This window comes from Culex pipiens, chromosome 3, assembly GCF_016801865.2.
Source record: "Culex pipiens pallens isolate TS chromosome 3, TS_CPP_V2, whole genome shotgun sequence".
NCBI classification, from domain to species: Eukaryota; Metazoa; Arthropoda; class Insecta; order Diptera; family Culicidae; genus Culex; species Culex pipiens.
The window spans coordinates 135,190,108-135,211,741 of NC_068939.1; the positions used below are offsets into that span (position 1 = coordinate 135,190,108).

General features: G+C 37.1%; 1 protein-coding gene across 2 annotated transcripts in view; it reads left to right on the forward strand.

Annotated features, from left to right (window-relative positions):
• LOC120413780 (uncharacterized) overlaps nucleotides 1-21,634 on the forward strand; it is a 176,856-nt gene that overhangs the window by 132,604 nt on the left and 22,618 nt on the right. For both annotated transcript variants that reach the window (XM_039574724.2, XM_039574725.2), the window contains exons 7-8: nucleotides 5,643-5,978; nucleotides 6,512-6,647. In XM_039574724.2, coding sequence (XP_039430658.1) covers nucleotides 5,643-5,978; nucleotides 6,512-6,647 — 472 coding nt within the window. The remainder of the gene's footprint in view (nucleotides 1-5,642; nucleotides 5,979-6,511; nucleotides 6,648-21,634) is intronic.

Here is a 21,634-nt window from a genome sequence, read left to right on the forward strand (position 1 = left end):
GTTTTGCGCTCACGTGAGCTGGTGAGCCAAAGTAGGTAGTTGTTTTTCCCTGTTGAAGCATCTGCCTGTTTGAAACGAAGTTTCTAGAACTATCTCAGCACAGGCAGCAAAAACAAACAAGAAAGTGGTCAAACAAACAAAAGTAAGCAATAAAATGGATGTAGTCGGCGAACCCAAATATACGTTCTATTTAAATTCAGAATTAGCCAAGGGGCAGAATGATTTACTCTTGAGTGTGCTAACAAAGAGCTAACTCATTCTTAATGTGAAAAATCATTGACGTGAAGCGATGCACTGATATGTACAAAAAATTGATTTAATTGACAAATGTTTATTTTAAGTTTTTAGAAGCCGGAGTTTTGACTCAAGGTAGTTTTAAAAACATCAAAAAAATAAAATTTGTTTTATTGGACCTTTAAAAAAACAGCAGTAAGCTTTATAAAAGTTATAATCATCCCTCATATTCGGAACATTTTAGAGAATGTCCATATTCAAAAAATCATTAATTGAATCTGTAATTGAATATTTTTAGAGGCTTGGTAGCGGAAGTGTTAGATATAATTTACTTGACGGAAGAGGAACCACCCTTTATGTGCTAAAACATAACAATGACAATTTATATTATTTCATTCAAATGGGTTATTTCAAACACTAGCATTTTGGAGGCTTTTTGTAAAAAGATAAATGTTTCAACAATTTTACCCTGTTTTCTAGAATGAGAAAGATTAACTTAATAAAAATGATCATCCGTTTCCAAGCACTGAACGATTTATTAAATGGAATGACTTTTGTTTAATGGTTGCTCATTCTGATCCGCACGCTGGAATGGTAGCCAACAAACTGTTTAGGTACATAAAACAGTTTAATTTTATATTTTAATCAACCAAGCATATAACATTGAATCGAACTTACCCCCCCCCCATCTTCTTGAATTATTTCATTGTTTTTTAAGTTTTTCTAAGGATTACAGTCCTTTTGGTTCACGCGCTCATACCCTTCCTTTGTTTCCACTGACATGCTGCGCCTTAAGTACAAAATCTAACTAAGATTGAAAAATAAAAAAACTGTCTCAAAAAGTAAAACGATTCGCGATACTTCCAAAGTGAGCGCTCCGTGAGCGAAAAATGGGCGCGAGCGCGAGCGTGGGGCAAACGCGAGCTGAAAAAATCGGAGCAAACGTGAGCGCGGGCAAACGTGAGCTAGCTCGCGCAGCGCTCCTCCTCACGAATGAGCGAAAAGTGAGCGCTCACGAGCGCGTGAGCGCGTGAGGAACGCAACACTGTTCCAAACTCTGAAGCAGCCATATCACTTAATTTGTTCGTTTAAAGAAGTCTCAATGAAACAGTTCCAGTATCCAGAAAAATATATTCTCATCAAAGTTTTACAAATATTCTTTAATTCTTCAATTCGATAATCATTAAATTTGACCCTTTTCAAACAAGTACAGTCGATATCGCGATGAGCGTCGAGGAAAGGAGACATCAGTTAAAGAACGAACGAGCTGTCTAAGGGACTGAAGAACCCATTGAAGTAGCAACTTCCCAAGAGTCAACTGTAGTTAACCCTTTCATACCCAATTTATGTAAATTCTTTTTACGCCCTTTGTTTTGAGTAAGTTGTGCGTCCATCCCGGGAATTCCCGGGAATTCCCGGGACCAAATTTCCGGGATTATTACAAAACCGGGAATTCCCGAATCCCGGGATTTTTTTAATAATTGTATTGTATAAGCAATTTATGGTCTGGAAATTCAGTTTTGGTTGTGGAAATAAATGGACAGTTGAAGATTTAGTAATCGATAAGAATTTTAAAGCATTAAAATTTGTATTTTGCGTACACGCAAAATGTATATACATATCAATATTAATTTGGCTTATCATGGAAAATTGTTAAATTTTTAGTTAACAGATCCGCAAAATGCCTAGCGCTTTGTACATTTTCTTTTTAATTTTAGTTATTTTTAAAAAGACTTGTATATTTATGAATCTAAACATAAAAAAAATATCATATTCAATTATTTTTCATAAAACAACGGCATCTGGAGCAAATCAGTACAAAGTTACAAATTAAGAAAGCCAAATTTTTTAAACAATGTTTTGATTTTTTGATTGATTTCGGATAAAACAGCAACAGAACAAAACAATTAGTACACCAATTTACAACTTTTTTGCTCTAAAATCTCCAGTACCTAATCAGACTGAAGTCCTGATTTTCCCAAGTTGGCGGTAGTGTTTTAAAGAAAATTTGTAAAAAAGGTTTATGAAAACATGAGAACTTAAACATATCAAATATTTTACATTGATAGGTATCATTTTATTTGTTTTCGTTTTTTGTGTTTTATAGACAGTTTCAAAAAAATGTTTTAAGCTTTTGTGGTTATGTCATATAAAAAAACGTTACTTAATCCACCCTTAGGTGGTTAGTGCCTTCCTCACATTTAGAGGGTAATGTTATCCAACATAGATACAAAAGGGCGGACCAGTTTTCTATCAACTTGATTCATTATTCATACCATCAGATTGGGTAGTCAGATATTCATAATTCAGGGCTCTTATGTGCTTATAACTTTTGATAGGGTTGTCAGATCTGCGATCTATTGAACTGATTGAAAAGCAGGGATGCCAGATACACAGATTTGTCTGTGTTTCACAGACTTTTGAGCTTGCATCAGACAATTTTTGAGGTACACAGACTTAAAAAAAACTTCAGCAAATTTATATTTTATATAAATATCAACCGGACCTTGTTTCGTTAGCCTTCAAATGCTTGTCAGATCTTCAATGTCTTGGGCGCGTTTGAAAGGTCTCAGCCAGTGCCGAGATAATCCAGTGCAAATTTTTTTGATCAACATCCCACCACACACACAGACATTTGCTCAGAATTTTATTCTGAGTCGATATGTATACATGAAGGTGGGTCTAGGAGGTAAAACTAACAAGTTCGTTTTCTGAGTGATTTTATAGCCTTTCCTCAGTAAGGTGAGGAAGGCAAAATGAAGTATATTATCACAAAATTTATTTAATTTTAATCACTTTGGAATACATTTTTTTGTTCTTTTAAAATCCAAGGCACAACGAAAAACAAATAAAACCATTTTTTAATGTATTTTAAGGTATTAAAAAACTGCTGTCCTTGTTTACATAACAGTGTAGATTATCATCAATTAACAATATTTAGCGAATTCTATGATTTTAAAATTTAAAAACAAAACAAATATAATGAATACTCAAGTAGAAACACATAGAAAATTGGACACCCTATTTATTATTCATGTTTTGTGGTTTTCTTCTTCCATTATTGATTTGCATTTATTTTGTTCACTTTTTGCTTTCTTCTGATAGTGTTATTCCTGTTCTACAACATCTTATCATTATCTTTTGCTTATTTATTAAATAATTTTCATAATTTTTTTAGTCACATGTTTCCTAGTTTTTTTCACATTTGTTTGAGCTATAAAATCAAATAATTAGCTTTAAAGTTACAATAAAATTCATTTGAAAAAATAAAATGAATTTGCATTTTTTTTTCTTGCAAACTCTCCTTTTTTTAATTGGGATGAAACTTTTTGTGTACCTTTTTTGTGACCAAAGAAGACATTTTTCTTCATTATCTAATTCACTCAAGTTTCCATACAATATTGGCAGCTCTGTGTATGTGTGTGTGTGTGTGTGTGTGTGTGTGTGTGTGTGTGGTCCAATCCAATACCCGCTAACCGGTAGCGAAATTATGGGAAAGTATAGTTTGTATCAGACTTTGTATATGCCGAATGCTGATTCAACTTATCTCAGTTCCGGGTATTAGGTGGTGATAGCCCTCGCGCTGCTTCCAACGACCCGTTTCAGAATGACAGAGCTCCTTGCGGTCCAATTCCGAGGTCGCTGGGCATTGTTCGGCCCCGCCTAAACATAGAAGCAAGCATCTGAAGGAAACTCGATCTATATTTAGACTTCCAATCCCCTCAGGCAAATCAAGGATCAGCGCGTATTTAATATGAGAAGATAACATGTTTCAACACTTCGGATCAATTCACTGCTAGAGTATAAACCTTCTGATGGCCGACTGCTTAGCGTCCCAGACCACCAATCCAAAGGTGTGAGTTCGAATCCCACCTGATTTCATTTCAGTTTTTATTCATATTCAAATTCCTGATTCCAAATTTCAAAGGTACCGACCGGGATTAGATCCCTGAAACTTCTGCTTGGGAGACAGAAGCCGTAACCATTAAGCCACAGAGCCGGTTGAATGGGACGTGGTTCTCTGTATGACTATTGAGATGAGCCAGATGAGAGCAGAGGACAACAATCATCTCAACGTTTCCACTTTACCCGGGCTAACGACCGGCAGTTCCAGTTCACGATGATTTCCCTTCATATGTTGAAAACCACTTATGATTTTGGCACATATTCCGTTTGTCAGCGTTTCCTGTCATTACTGGCGGAAAAAATCTACGTGGAATCAGCTGTGCAGACCTCATGTGTGACAGGAATGCAAGTTGAGCGACTCCCACGGGTTTTCCATACAATATTGGCAGCTGTCCATACAAAAAGGCTGTTAAAATATTCCAATAACTGTATCTTGAGAACGGATTGTCTGATCAATTTGGTGCCTTCGGCAAAGTTGAAGGTATTGCTTAGGTCAACTCAGAAAAAAAGTAACACTCTTAAAAAAATTACCGATCCGACTTTTGACAAAAATTATTAAAATGTGCAAAAAAAACTATTTTCGACAAATTTTTTGCCATTTCTGTTGAGCTACACAGGGTTGCAAAATTTTCTAAAAGTTCATATTTATTAGAAAAAGCTTGGAAAAAGATCGATAAACTTTGTTGGCTTTTTTAAGAAGTAAAATCAAAATTTTAATCAAAATGTTCTTTTCATGAATATTTAAATCGTGCGGAGCAGTATGTTTTTTGTTAAAATCGTAACCTTTTTTTAACTTTACAATGACTTTGACAATCTTTTAAAATATTTTTTTCAAAGAGACCGGTCAACCAAACAAAACGTGTTTGTTATTGTTTACATTGCGTGCTCTAGTTTTTGTTTATTCAAGTTCAAACATTGAAAAGCGTTTTTTTCGGAACGTCTAAAGGTGACGTGCGACAAAATAGCACGACAGCGTAAAAGTGCTGCAAAGTTAAACATTGGAGCACCCATTTGAGTGCTGAATAGTAGAACTTTTCAACCCTTGTATCGAAATGTATTTTTTTCGACTCCGAGGAGAAGTTAGTTAGTTTTACAATGGATTTGTTAAAAAAAAGTATTTTTAGAGATTGTCAAACTTGTGCACGCGTTTTGCGAGTAAAAAGTCACATTTCAAACAAAACATTGATTTAAAATTGTTTTTACTTCAATCGGTGCACGATATCAAACTTTATATAAAGTACTTTTTAATGATAAAAATGATTTAACCTCTTATAATAAACTCAAAAAGTTTATAGACTTTTTTATACTTTTTTCAAAAATCTTTATTTTTTTGCTAAATCGCAATGAACGGACAAAGTTTCAAACAAACCTACAAAAATACTTCGTAAAAATCGATTTGCGAAAACGTGCTCGCATCTTCTTTTCTCAAATAGATCTGTAATCGCGCCTAATAAACTTCTCCTAATTTCCATTATCTAACTCGTTCCGATCTGTTCCCTCAGGTTGACGAGGGTATCGAGGCGATGCTGTGCTGTTGGCTCCAGCAGCTGCAGGAGTTTGGCGGACCGGAAGTGGAAAAGCCGGACCTGCTGAAGGGTTCCATCGGATCGTTGAAAAATCTGGGCCTTCCGGCGGCCAACACCACCAGCGCCGCCGCCACCACGAAAACAGGCTCGGGCAGCGGAACCCTGGGGCGGCCCTCGCTCGCCAACGCGGCTGGTACCGTGGGCGGCACGGGAGGAGGCCCCGGAAGTGGCATCGGTGGCGGATATGGCGGTGGATACGGTGGTGGATACGGTGGCATCGGAGGAGCACTGGAGTTCAAGGCACGGTACAACGTACGTATAGAGAGAAGTGCTATTTATCTTGCCGTATAGTATGCCCCCACCTTTTTGCTAGATGAACTCACCCCTGAAATGGTTCGTTAAGAAGCTATTTTAATCAATTATGTATCAAAGCTGGGTGCTGCTTACTTATCCCTTTTTATTCCCACTTTGTTGTGCTGGGAATCTCAACTGGGGAGTTTCAACCCCACTTTGGCAACATAAATCCGTTCAGGAAGAGGTCAAGGGTTGTTCAAAACCTGAAAATTCCTAAATCCCTGGTTGAAAAAACTAAGAGATCACAGATATTATCAAAATTGGGTTTTTTGCTTTTTGTAAAACCAGAATATCTATCCTATGAGTTATGACCATTACTTTTCAGTTAATTCACTTATAGTTTTGTAATGTAATCAAATCAAATCATCCCAAACTCCACGCTAACGCACTCCGAGCTCTACAAAGTATCGACTCCCCCTTCCAAATGATCGATTTTATCTCCCTACTTTATTCCTTCTTACAACGTTTTTCTTTTCTTCGTCTTTGGCCAGGGTGATTTAGTGCAGCTGAAGGAAATCCCGTCCAGCTCGTCGGGATCGTCGTCGTCCCAGGAGCTCAAAAACCGGGCGATGGATCTGCTGGTGATGGCGCACGGCTTACGGCACGAGAATATTAATCCACTAATAGGTGAGTTATTATTGGGGATTTCTGCTGCTGCTGCTGCTCACATCAATGCCCGGCCACAATTTCCTACAGAATACTTACGATTCCCCTGCGGCGGCGGCGGGATCAGGTGCGATAAGCTGCTCTTGACTCGGGTCACATGCTCAATCACAGGATATCGTCCGGGTTTGAGGTTTTGATTTTTCAATTTATTTATTTACTTTAAGTAAGTACAATGCACAGTGATCCAACTCGCAAAATTAAGTGGAAAATGGATTTTCCGAAAAAAAGTTTTGGAGCTTTGGTGTATTCGGAAGAGTTGTTGCAAATGAAAAGGGGCAACTTTTGGATTTGTTGAAAATAAGGGTGGTTCACGATTAGGGTGATTTTCAAAATTTAACTTTTCAGGAATATTTTTGGGAATTTCGTTGTCTTCTAGAAAATTGTTGGGCTAGCCAATCCATGCAACTTTGTAGACACCAACAATTTATCTCGCAATTTACGCCTTCCAAGACCAAATTTAGAAAAAAGCATCTGAGCGAACCTTCAAAAATCAGTTTTTTAACTGATTTTTTTTCAGGATAAAGTTTTAGAGAAAAGTGATGTTCGGGGCACTTTTAGAGCTTAAAAAAAACATTTTTATAATTTCTTACAGCCAGTTAGAGCCATTTTGAGGTAAAAAAGATGCAATTTTAAAACTTAAATATCTCGAACAAGCGCCACATTGCATTCAAAAGGGGTGATGATAATTTTACGATTCTTCGGCTCCTTTTAAAAACAAATCCCAAGTTTTTTTCAGAGTTTTGGCTGTACTGCCACAATAAATTAAGAATTCTCCAATGTTTTTACATATTTGGAAAGATAATTGATTTTTCTCAAAGAAATGTCATGCGTGACGGGACAACATCGTAGAACTGGGCCTTTAAAAAGCACACCAAAATAATCGCTTATGTTTTGCCAGTTTGATTTTTTTTTAAACATTTGCTTTTCTACGCATTATCACAAATTGGAAAACGAATCTCACCTCCGTGTACGCACGAGAGCAAGCAGCAGTGAAGTGCTCAGTGCTCTATCGTTTTTTCGGATTTCTTCGCCGTAATTGATTGTGACTAACCGCGAGTTTGCTTCTCCAGCATGCCAAAGGCCGGCCGTTGCCGTGGCAGTTCGAGTGCGGCCTCGAAAAACCCGCGAAGTTCGTCTACCGGCCGTGTGCAAAAAGGTAAACAAACCAACGCCGTGTCGACCGCCATCGCGCAGGGGAGCGTGAGCGCAGAAGGCATCGACAAAAAGTTACTACATCCCGGATATGTTCCGAGATCACCAGTGCGAACCCGTTCAGGTACTTCCGGTGCCACGACCAGCGGCACATCAACATCCGCCAACATCCCCATCAGGAACGAGTTCCAGATGCTGAGCGACGACGAAGAAAACAACAACACCGACGGTAGCAGCACTACCGACGACGACGACGATGATGGTCGTGCACGGAAAAAAGTGCCGACGCCAAAAACGAACAATTCTCCAAAGGAACGTAGACCACCTCCAATTTTTGTTTTGGACACGTTGGCGGACGATATTGACGAGTTGCTGGAAGGCCTCGGATATTGTCTGAAAATTGGTAAGTCGTCGGTGCAAGTTTACACATTCGACGAAAAGAACTTCGACCTGGTTGTGGAGAAATTGAAGGGTAAAAACTTCAAGTTCTACACATTCGACCCAGGGGGTACCAAGACCGCCCGATCTCCGACCTCAAGAAGGACCTCTCGGGTGCTGGAATAACGCCGCGTGACATAAAAGTCCTCTCGCGGAAGACAACAGTCACAGGTACCTGTTGTACTTCGACCGCGGCACCGTCAAGATTCAAGACCTGCGGCGAACTAAGGCGTTGGACGGGTTTTGGGTAAACTGGCGGTTCTACTCAAAGAACCCGTCGGACGCAGCACAATGCCACCGTTGCCAGAAATTCGGCCACGGCTCGCGGAACTGCAACCTCCCGCCCCGCTGTGTGAAGTACGGTGAATCACACCTCTCTGAGGCGTGTGCACTGCCGTGCAAGGCGGACCTGGGGGACGAGGCAGAGCAAACCAAGGCGCGCATCAAGTGCGCCAACTGTTGAGGTAACCATACCAGCAACTACCGTGGATGCAGCGCACGGAAAAACTACCTCGAGGAGCAGGAAAAGAGGAAGAAGAAAGCAGCAGCGTCCCACCCTCCTCAGCGAAGCACGAACGTTACCGTGCCGGCAGCTGGTCATCGTACGGTTCCAGCGGACAACTCAGCGTTCCCTCCTGGATGGGGGCGATCGTTCGCCAGCGTGGTCGCTGCCGGTAGCGGCAATGCGGCCCAGCAAGAAATTACCGGGGAAGATCTCTTTACCCTGCCAGAGTGCTTTGCTCTCGCAGGGGAGATGATGACGCGGTTTCGGACCTGCCGTAACAAGGCGGAGCAATTTCTGGCCCTTGGGGAGCTGATGATCAAGCACATCTATAAAGGATAAAAAACTGTGATCTAGTTTTAAGCTTTCTCTATTTCTATCCCCTTTCCCTTGCAATTTTAGTAAGTTTTTTTTTCTTAATTTTTCTTACTCTTGGTGACACCTTTATTTACAAGCAATAATTGTTCCAAAATGGATTATGATGTAACACACAGCTGAAAGGAACTCCAAAACTCTGTAATGAACCTCAAAAGAACTTATTGTATCTTGATTATTCACCAATAAAGCGAATTAAAATGAAAATGAAAACGAATCTTTTGCTCCTTGAACTGAACAAATTGGTTGAAATTTGAGTTTTTGTCAGCCATTTCTTTGCGTGACGCGACAACGAAAGAAGCAGATTTATAAAAAAAACTCCTCTCCCATTCAATGGCTTGCAGACCATATTTGGTCAATATTTTTGACGTTTGAGGTTAGAAAACGCATTTAAAGCACATGACAATTTTTGAATCATAATAAAAATGAAATCTTTCATTTAAAAATCACATTGAAAATTAAAAAAAAAAGCTACATTTTGGTGTAGCTTCGCTAAGAATCGGTCAAAATATGACCAAAAATCGATATTTTGACAATTTGGGTCGATTCTGAGGGCAGATTCGTATTCAGCGGGCAAAATTACTTGAAAAAACATATAGTTTGTCAATTTTCGAATTTCGTTAGGGTGGTACCATACACTTTTCCCTTGAAGATTATACATTTTCAAATGAATACATCTCGACTTTAAAGAAAAATACACCTGAGAATTTTTTTAGCGTTTGTAGATATCATTCAAATGCAATTTGGCGCTTAAAATTTGGCCTGCGAGATATTTAAGAGCGAGTAAACGAGCAAAGCATACCCATCTCGCATCGACCTCACCAATCTACCTGAAATTTTCAGGGGTTGTTTGTACATATAAATTAGCGATGCCTTTATGCTCTCTTGTTCTTAGCTTGCTGGCTTAAGCCTTTCCTATCTAGTTGGCATAAGAGAGCACAGAGGCATCGATTTGGTAAAAATATGAGCACTCTAGGTCAACGGGAAGTGAGGCAAATCGGGACACAAAGTTTATGGTTCACAAACGTCAAAAATCTTAAAAAGGCTGTAACTTAGGCAGAATTCTATTAAATTTCAACTAGACCTTCAGAACTTTTCGAATATTCAACTATTCTTCCTTAAAAGCCCAAAATGTAGCGCTCTAAAATATGTTCAGCCGTTTCGGCGATATGATTTATTGAAAAATGAGGTTTTTGCAAAAATCGACGAAGAGCGACAGTTTTTGGACCACCCTATTTGGAATTAAAGCACTCTAATACCAAACAAAAAAAATACGAGTCTACTACCCCCACTCCAAGTTTGAGCCAAATCGGACCACTTTTGATTTGCTGATTTCCTGTTTGACGTGGAATGGCTGCTATATTTTTAGATGTGAAATCGATCTTGCAATCGAATACTCTGTATGAATTAAGATATCACCGTTGCACCGTTGTTTTAGTTATGTCCACAAAAATAATGTTTTTTTTTGTTGATAACGTTACTTTGTTTACCTGTGAAAGTAATGACCAAGCTTGAACATCCTTAATTTTTTTTAAGAGATCAGAAAATTTAAAAAAAAAAATGCTTCAAAGATGTTGAAAATTGGACAAATGGTTGATACAGCTTCCGAAAGAAAACGCTGAAATAGGAGGTATTCTTAACATTACCAAAATAGCGTTGAATTTTTTGCAACACTGCTAAATGTTGTTAAATGAAATAACGAAGTTTTTTTTTGAAATTTGTTTTTTTTTTTTTGGAAATGTTCTGAACTTTGCCTAAGACACCAAATCGATCAGAAAATCCGTTCTCAAAAAAAAAACAGATTTTTGAAAATTTTACTAGCCTTTTTGTACGGAAAGCTGCCAAAAAATCGTTCAAAAATCATTTGCGTATGTACATCGTAATTTCATAAATAAATCCAAAAAAATAATGATCCCAAACATACCAAACATGACTGTAAACGCAGGAAAATGCAATAGTTTTCAGTTGATTAGTCTTCTTATTCTGTTAAAATGTTTAAGTTCTTAAAAAAATGTTGCATCTTGATTTTTCGGGACGATTTTCAAGGGAAAAATCTTTACTGTACTTACATTTATTATATTAATGTAGTTTATTTAAAATCCAAAGCACAACAAAGAACAAAAAATATCAATTTGTTCCTTTTAATGCCGCTATATATTTTTAATATCTTGACAGATACGTATTTCGTCTACTCCTTGCGGACTTCATCAGTGTTCTGTTCTCGACTGAAGGTTCATCGCTGGTGTATCCGTATTTGTAGTTACTGTAGGTACTACCTCCTCGTTATTCTTAAACAGCCACGTTGAGCCGTTACCTGAATCCTTGTTGAGTAAACGTTTGTTGCCTGTTGCCAACACACAAAATGAACAACAAAGATTTTATGACTGTTTCCAAAAATATTTTTCCCGTTTCTCGGGAAATTCAAAACCCGGGAAAATTGGACGCCCTACTGGAGAGTGCCTTAGGTTAGATGACGTCTAGCACTCTTCTTGTCATTTATTAACATTTGTAGTGCGCCATTGCACAGTGTTCGGAATGGCAAAATTAGGTGGAATTAATTGATAACTCCTTTATTTGACGTCCTAGCCAAATGGTGTCTTCGGAAGAGTTGTTGTACTTGATAAGGGCTATCTTTTGAAGTTATTGACATACAGGGTGATGACCTTCCAGGGTGTCAACCAAAAACTAACTTTGTTGGATGACGTTGTAGGGCTTTGGTGTCTTCGACAAAGTTGTAGAGGACAAAATTTCATGAAAGTTTGTTGAAGGTGCCAAATTTGTAGCTCTTAATCTACTCGAGATATACGCCATTTTTGCAAAAATGGTCCAAAAATGCACTTTTTTGGTGATAACTCAAAATGTTAGCATTTTAGCGGCCTACTATGTTCTGAAGAGTTGTTTATGACATAAAATTACACATCTTTGCCGAAGACAGCAAAATGTTTTGAGCCTTTTTTGAGGAGTTATAACCATTTTTATGTGATTTTGAGCCTATTTTCAAGTTGCTATGTTTTGAAAATGGCGCATTTTGGCGCAAAACCGAACAATGCACCTGAAAGTACACACTTTCAACTACATTTCCTGAAAATATCTCCGTGTCTATCCGTGTCTATTTTTAGATATCTCAATTTGAATTTGACGGGTTTTAATCAATTTATTTATAATTTTTATGCGGAATCTTATTGAAAACGTGGTAATAATCGGTAAATTGATCGATTTTTATGGAAAATACATTGTTTATGCTTAAAATTATGACACACATTCTATAATTTGAATAAAAACATGTTTAGCCCAAAAATAATGCAAATTAAAATTTTAAATAATTGTTCTTATTTAAAATTAAGTATTTCCTTTTATATTTGGTCACTTTAGAAAGGTTGTCGTATTTTTTCATAAACAAAGTATTTTCCATAAAAATCGATCAATTTACCCTTCAATTCACCGATTTTCAACTCGTATTCAATATGATTTCATTTTTAAATAAATTGATTAAAAACCGTCAAATTCAAATCGAGATATCTAAAAATAAACACGGATAGACACGGAGATATTTTCAGGAAATGTAGTTGAAAGTGTGTACTTTCAGGTGCATTGTTCGGTTTTGCGCCAAAATGCGCCATTTTCAAAACATAGCAACTTGAAAAAAGGCTCAAAATCACATAAAAATGGTTATAACTCCTCAATAAAGGCTCAAAACATTTTGCTGTCTTCGGCAAAGATGTGTAAATTTATGTCATAAACAACTCTTCAGAACATAGTAGGCCGCAAAAATGCTAACATTTTGAGTTATCACCAAAAAGTGCATTTTTGGACCATTTTTGCAAACATGGCGTATATCTCGAGTAGATTAAGAGCTACAAATTTGGCGCCTTCAACAAACTTTTATGAAATTTTCTCCTCTACAACTTTGCCGAAGACACCAAAGCCCTACAACGTCATCCAACAAAGTTAGTTTTTGGTTGACACCCTGGAAGGTCGTCACCCTGTTTGTCAATAACTTCAAAAGATAGCCCTTATCAAGTACAACAACTCTTCCGAAGACACCATTTGGCTAGGACGTCAAATAAAGGAGTTATCAATTTATTCCACCTAATTTTGCCATTCCGAACACTGTGCATTGCATTAGAATGCATTGAAACATCACAAGCGTTAAACCGGCCAGGCCTACTGCGTAAAGTCGTATCGCAAGAACATTTTTTTTTTTTTTTTTCATAAAATTATTTTTATTAGGTCCTTTTCGGTACTGGGACCTGGTTAGGACCGAGTCGGCTTTTGTAATTACATTTGACTTAATAATTACAGAGGATCTTGTGTGTAAATGTTAGTGGGAGGGGAACCGATTACCCGCGGCCTACTCGGGGTTAGTAGGGAAGGGATTGATGTTAAAGACAAGGCGTGGGAAGGGAAGGGGGATTGTGTAGGGGTCTTGGTTGGCTCTGCTGGCCTTTGCGTTTTTTCCTCAGCCGCAACTCGGTGTCCAGCTGCTGGGGCGTTCTTGCTTCGCTTCCGGTGCAATCCAGAAACGACGGCTTTGTGCGAAGGCGAGTTATTCTAACAGAAGGAAAACTAACTGAAGGAAAACTAACTGGAAGAAAACTAAATAGATATTTTGGAATCTGAGAGGAACTGATAGATCGGAAAGAGAACATCAAGGTCAAGTTGAGATAACGCGTCTCGCATCGGGATTTCTGGTGGTCTTCCTCGGGCCCTAAGGGTATCTTTCAACTTAATTCTGTGAACATGGTATCGCAAGAACATGATTCGTTTGAAGTGGGTTGAGTTTGAGCACGGAGTGTTCGAACAACAACACAATTCTGAATCGACAGGGGAGGAAGAAGCGTGGGGACACACCACCATATGCTCCGTGAATTGGTTGTACTCGTTGGGAGCACCATGCTAAGAAGGTTTGGCACTCCGGGACCCTCTGGGATGGGACATTGTATTTCCTCGAATGCCCTGAACACTATTTGCCATAGGGGGATGGCGTCGCTATTTTTAGACCACATTTTCCACTTTTGCTCATCGAAACCGACTACTTTATCGACTTCATTTTGCTGGGCGAGATAGGACGCCGTCTATTTTTAGACGATGACTCAGCACTTTTACACTCTTGCGCTTAAAAAAACCAGGTGGCAGCACGATGTAACGCCACGTCCCTATGGTTATAGCGCCACAACTCGCTCTCTGTAACAGTATTCCTAATTCCAGTCCAAGCTCACCAAGCCGTGATGGCCTAGTTGTTAGCATTTTTGTTTACCAATCCAAAGGACGGGGGATCGAACCCCGCCTCGAGCGACTTTGATTTTTCGTTCATATTCATCATTTCAAATTTCTATGTTCTTAACGTTCTCATTGGGAGCAGATGGAAGTCGAACCCAGAACCATTCGCTTACAAAGCGAACACCGTAACCAGTCAGCCATGGCCGCTCCTAACTGTAGCTGAAAATTCAAGAACAAAAATTAAATAACAGAAACTATATTGTTACAAATTCAATTACGATGAGATCCCCAAACTCTAAGAGTTTAAATCCAACTTCTCCGCCTTCAAATTTTCTCGAAGCCAGATGCTTGTCGGATAAAATCATCGGATCGTTAGCCCAAGTTTAATTTTATGGGCCACAATTTGCTAAACAAATGCACTCATTTGCGCCATGCTAGGCACTTGGGTGATTTTGGTGGGAAAGTATCGCTGATGGACCAGCCGATCTGGTATCGAAGACTCATTTGGCGTGTTGGCCGTTCTTGGCAGTGGCACCTTTATGATCCGTCATTTACGTGCTCGTAAAACCATCCAGGGTGGAACAAGCTACATTTTTCTCTCTCGGTGGACTCAGTCGGTGAATGGTTCTCCTTGAAGGGGTAATTGGTTGCCGTTGTGCTATCCTGAAGCTTTTTTTTAAATCGATAGCAGTTTTTGGAGCAGTATTAAATTTTAATTGTGGGGCTTTCAACTAAAACTACGTAATTCACGAAAGGCAATAATAAAGCAATGTAATTTTGTTCAACCAAAGTTTAAACGAGTGTTTCTGAACCGGAAGTGTCAAGCCCGCACAACCGTTACCAATTGCACTGGGTGTCGACAGAACCATCGTCAGGAACGACCTTTTGCTGAAGGTTGGAGGGAGGGCATGGCAGCAGTGGCTTTCGGCTAAAGCTGATGAAATACAACACTTGCATTGTTATGTAGGTGTGCTGAGTACACACAAAAGGGTGTTTTTTTTACTCTTCATTTTTCCCTCGCCCCCGTTTCCGGTGGGAGTTCGAGAGCGATGGTTCGGTGGCACCGCTGAGATACGGTATACCGTGGATGCTGGGAATCGTTTGGCGGATACAACAGTCTTTAGTTGGCGTTTCAGCGGGTGTGACCGCAAACGTTGTCAAAAACAAATATTATAACATCAAGTTGTTGACTTGCTCCTTGAGTTGTTGAATTGGTTTTTAATTATTCACCTAGATGTTGTATGTAACTGAATTTCATCACAATGAAAATTCATCAATTCGACGTGCTATTTTGTGATATTTTGCTCTTTGATGCTTCGAACAAATTCCACCTTGTAAATGGATTCTTAAAGCCAATCTCAGATAAAGAAAAATAGATTCAACTCATTTCACAATTGTTTTGATAATGCTGCAAAACATTTATCAGCAATCCCTTCACACAAATGCACTTGAAACATTGCTTTATGCTACCTTGTCAGAGCTTGATGTAATTATTACGCTAACAAAGTAGTGCACAAAGTGCACTTTCCGCTCGCCACCTTTCCTCCAAGGGTAAATCAAAGTTAAAGGCTCTGAAACAGGGTGGGGGGGTACATTTTTTTCCTGGTCGTCGTCGTCGTTGAGATGGAATATTAATTTACAACGTTGCACCGATCCATTTAAATGCTTTGTGTACCTCTCGCGCGCGCACGGGGGAAATGTGGCCAGCAGTCCACGTGAACAACCCCGGAGGTCGGCCAGGTCCAAGGACATGACAGGATGGGCGCAGGGGAACGGGACACTTGACAATGCACCACAGCAGAGAGAGAGATCTGAGTACTGTCTGTTGGTAGGCAGAGCTTTGTGTAGATTTATGTCACTCATTGTGGCCCTCTGTCCGCTGTGTTGATACAGTGCAAACGCGGAACGAGCCGGGGCACCCTGGGGTGACAAACTGTTTGCTCAAGTGTGTGTCCCCCCCCCCCCCCCCTCCCTTTTGTAAATTTACCGAGGCGGTCGCGTGTGAAGTGGTCTAGAATTTCATCTTTTTTCTGGTTGGAGCAAGTAATAAATAGCTGGAAGGGTCATTTCAAAACAACCATCCGTCTCCATCGGTTAAAACACTTATTGAACTAGGTTCGTATCCAGAGGGGAAGGGTGTTTTTACAGTTTCGAGGGGTGCCCTTACACTCCTGAGGGTGTTCGTGGAAGTGGTAGCATTCAACTTTTTTTGTTAAGTTATTAAAAAAATATATTTTAGACCGATTTGAATTTCAGAAAAGCATCCTAACCAATCGAAATATTTTAGATTTGATTTTATTCAATTGATTTTGCCAATGCTTTGAAAAAAATCGGTAATAACATATACCTCGGTTTGCTTCGTAGATCAAACTTAAGATATAACATTCGGCAAGTCGGCTGGAAAGGAAGAGTTCTTTTCCAACATTTTGCGGTGTAGACCGAAATATTTCGTCGAGGGGTCCAGTACACTTTTTTTAAAGTTTTTTTTTTTCGTTTTATATGATGTTTCTCCAGAAAGCTCGCTGAAAATCGATGGATTTTGGCAAATATCGATCAAACTATTTGTGAATATGCTTTGAGATACTCTAACTTCTAGTTTGACCAATATGTGGAAAAGTTCTCTAGAAAAAAGTATCAGTTTTAAGCATAGATATGCCAATTTTATAAATTCAAGATGATGTTTTCGAAAATGTCTGGATTTCATGGTGCCAAATATTAGATTTGCCTAATTTTTTTTATGAATGTTCTCTGTAAAAACACCGTGATTTGTTTAACGAGCAATTCCAGCTCAAATCAGGAATTTTTCTGGTACTTTTGTACCCGACCCTCTCCGATTTCAATGAAACTTTTTAGACATGTTATCCTAGGCCTATATAAGCCATTTTTGTGTATATGGAGCCAATAGTACTCGAAAATAACATTTGAGAAGGGCGTAAGGTATTTAAATATTTTTGTATTTTGCAATTTAAAAATTACTGTATCTCGAAGCCATTGCGTCGTATCAAAAAGTGGTCAAAGACAAACTTGTAGGAAATTGGACGGGCTTTCTGAAAAAAATACACTGAAACAAAAATACACACCACTTCTTTGAGATTTTTTGATTTTTAAGTCTAAAAATTAAATTTAAAGGTGTTGTCACGATTTTTTTTCGTTCAAAATTTTTGAGGAAATAGCCTTAAATGTTACCAAAAGACAGACGAAAAATGCAGGATGGTATGTCTCTCCTAAAAAAATACAAAAATCATTTACTAAAACTGTTTTTTTGAAAAGTGGTCTAAACGTCAAAATTTTAAAAAAACTAATAGTGGGAATCGATTTCCTAGACAATTTTACATAAAAGTCTCCATATTGACCATTGTCCTATGTCCAATCCTTGGGAAGATACAGCGGTTTTAAAAATAAAAATGATGAAAAAATGGGTTTTTTGGTGGTTTTTGGCAATTTCTATATGACAGACTTGGTTTTTCAGTCTCGTAAATATTTTTACCGGAAAGCTCGTCCAATTTCCCATAAGTTTGCCTTTGACAGCATTTCAATTGGATGTAAGGGCTTACAGTTATAAGCTTAATTACATTGTTAATAACAGAAAAGAGAATATTTTTTTCAGTGTGGTAGAAACCTGGATAGTAAATTAGCTTACGTAAATATCAAAACGAGTCAAATCAAAAAGCTGTCAAAGGCAAACATATGGGAAATTGGACGAGCTTTCCGGTAAAAATATTTACGAGACTGAAAAACCAAGTCTGTCATATAAAAATTGCCAAAAACCACAAAAAAACCCATTTTTTCATCATTTTTATTTTTAAAACCGCTGTATCTTCCCAAGGATTGGACATAGGACAATGGTCAACATGGAGACTTTTATGTAAAATTGTCTAGGAAATCGATTCCCACTATTAGTTTTTTTAAAATTTTGACGTTTAGACCACTTTTCAAAAAAACAGTTTTAGTAAATGATTTTTGTATTTTTTTAGGAGAGACATACCATCCTGCATTTTTCGTCAGTCTTTTGGTAACATCTTAGGCTATTTCCTCAAAAATTTTGAACGAAAAAAAATCGTGACAACACCTTTAAATTTAATTTTTAGACTTAAAAATCAAAAAATCTCAGAGAAGTGGTGTGTATTATTGTTTCAGTGTATTTTTTTCAGAAAGCCCGTCCAATTTCCTACAAGTTTGTCTTTGACCACTTTTTGATACGACGCAATGGCTTCGAGATACAGTAATTTTTAAATTGCAAAATACAAAAATATTTAAATACCTTACGCCCTTCTCAAATGTTATTTTCGAGTACTATTGGCTCCATATACACAAAAATGGCTTATATAGGCCTAGGATAACATGTATAAAAAGTTTCATTGAAATCGGAGAGGGTCGGGTACAAAAGTACCAGAAAAATTCCTGATTTGAGCTGGAATTGCTCTAACATGATTGTTGTACTGAACATATTTGTTACCTGTTCTTTTACTTTACTTTGAACAGATAAAATCATGGTAACAGAAATTTAAGTAAAAAATAAGCGCATGTGTAAGTTGTGCACAAATCTCCAACATTTAAAATCTCGATTTTGCTTAAAACGTATAGTTTCTTTATTTACCTTACCATGGTTTTGGCTGTTCAAAGTAAAGTAAAAACTGAGCAGTTCTCTCAGATTTCAGTCATTCGATTTTTTTTGTATTTTTCAATCCGACTGAAACTTTTTTGGTGCCTTCGGTATGCCCAAAGAATCAAATTTCCATATAATTTTCCATACAAATTTGGCAGCTGTCCATACAAAAATGATGCATGAAAATCAAAAATCTGTATCTTTTGAAGGAATTTTTTTAACCATTTGGTGTCTTCGGCAAAGTTGTAGGTATGAATACGGACTACACTGAAAAAATATGATACATGGTAAAAACAAATTTGGTGATTTGTAATTAAACTTTTTGTTACTAAAACTTGATTTGCAAGAAAACACTATTTTTATTTTTGTTTTTTTTATATGTTTTTGGGAACATCAAAGACCAACTTTTCAGAAATTTCCAGGTTGTGCAAAAAATCTTTTACCGAGTTATGAATTTTTTAATCAACACTATTTTTTTCAAAAAATCGAAATATTGGTCGCAAAAATCAAATTTGCAATCAAAAAGTACTTAAGGCCGTTACAAATATTTTTTCAAGTTTATGTCAACCCCCCCCTCACCCCCCCCCCCTCCCCCTTTAAAGTTAGCCTGAATAATCAGGGGGCAAAAAAAATATTTTTTTGAAAATTTTTTAATAAAAATTAAAGTTTAATCAACTGAAAACCAGTTAAAATGCATTTTCCCGCGTTTATAATCATATTCAGCAAGTTTGAACTCCTTTGAAAACATTTTAAATTTTCATAAAATACCGATGTACAGTCCCACGAGAATTTTTTTTTACGAAAAAAAAAAATCCGTCAATACCTCGATATTTTCAAAACTAATCATTGGAAAGCAACTGTACGCCTGTAAAATGCATTTTAAAAAACTTTTTTCATCCAAATGTTGAAACCTAGGCTTGTTATTTCAATTTTAAATTTGTTTGCCCCACCTTCGACTTTGGTCAGAGCCGAGGGACATAAACTTCAAAAAATATTTGCAACGGCCTAAGTGAAATTTTGATAAAGTGCACCGTTTTCAAGTAAAATCAATTTTTATGTAACATTTAAAAAAAATATTCGCAGTTTTCCATTATTTGAAATTAGTGCACATGTTTACCCACTTTTGAAAAAAATATTTTTGAAAAGCTGAGAAAATTCTCTATATTTTGCATTTTTGAACTTTGTTGATACGACCTTGCTGAGATATTGCCATGCAAATGTTTAAAAACATGAAAATTTATGTTTTCTAAGTCTCACCCAAACAACCCACCATTTTCTAACGTCGATATCTCAGCAACTAAAGGTCCGATTTACAATATAAAAATATGAAACATTCGTGAAATTTTCCAATCTTTTCGAAAACAATATTTCCAAAAAAAATTAAATCAAGACTAACATTTCAAATGGGCAAACATTCAATATTACGCCCTTTTAAAATGTTTGTCTTGTTTAAAAAAATAAAAAAAAGTTTTTTTTTCAGCTTTTCAAAAATATTTTTTCCAAAAGTCGGCAAACATGTGCACGAATTTAAAAAAATGAAAAACCGCGACTATTTTAATAAAAGTCACCTAAAAATTACTTTTACTTGAAAACGGTGCACTTTATCAAAATTTCACTAAATTACTTTTTGGTTGCAAATTTGATTTTACATCGAAAAATGAAGTTGAAATTTTTGCGACCAATATTTCAATTTTTTGAAAAAAATCAGTATTGATTTAAAAAAATCATAACTTGGTCAAAGATTTTTTGCACAACCTGGAAATTTCTGAAAAGTTGGCCTTTGATGTTCCCTAAAACATATAAAAAAATAAAAAAAATAAAAATAGTGTTTTTTGCAAATCCAGACTTTTTTTTGAAAAGGACCAATAAACTATTGTCTTTCATATGTTTATAGGACCTAATCAAAAAAAACTCTAGAAATCATGTTTTAATGACAAAACGTTAAATAAAAAATCACCAATTTTTTTTACCGTGTTTCATATTTTTTCAGTGTAATCCATATCCATACCTACAACTTTGCCGAAGACACCAAATCGATCAAAAAATTCCTTCAAAAGATACAGATTTTTTAATTTTCATACTTCATTTTTGTATGGACAGCTGCCAAATTTGTAAGAAAAATTTTATGGACAAACTAATGATGCAAAATGGCTTCTTTGGGCATACCGAAAACATCACAAAAGTTTCAGCCAGATTAAAAAATACAAAAATTAAAATTCTAAAAAAAGACCGATTTCGTTGAGAATTGCTCAACTGTGTGAATCAAAAAATCTCTAAAACAAATGTGGGGTGCAATTCGAAGGAATTCGATTCTAAAAATTAATTTTAGCATAAATCACATAACATTTGCGTTGGACCTCTTAACACATTACAAATAAGGTCGAAAGTTTTCTATAGATATTCTAAAAAGCTGCAGAAATGTTGAAAAACATATATGAAATGATATTTTAAACTTCAATTTTTCATCAAATTTATATATTTTTTTAAAATAGATTGAAACATTTTGGACATTTTGGGAGCATAAACTTACAAAAAAATGTTTAAAGAACTATTACGACCATCAAGGATTGTTGTTGTTGTTGTTAATTCATTTATTTCTGGCAGCTTTAACCTTCTTGGTCATTCGCTGCCCTCACCATCAAGGATAGAGGATTG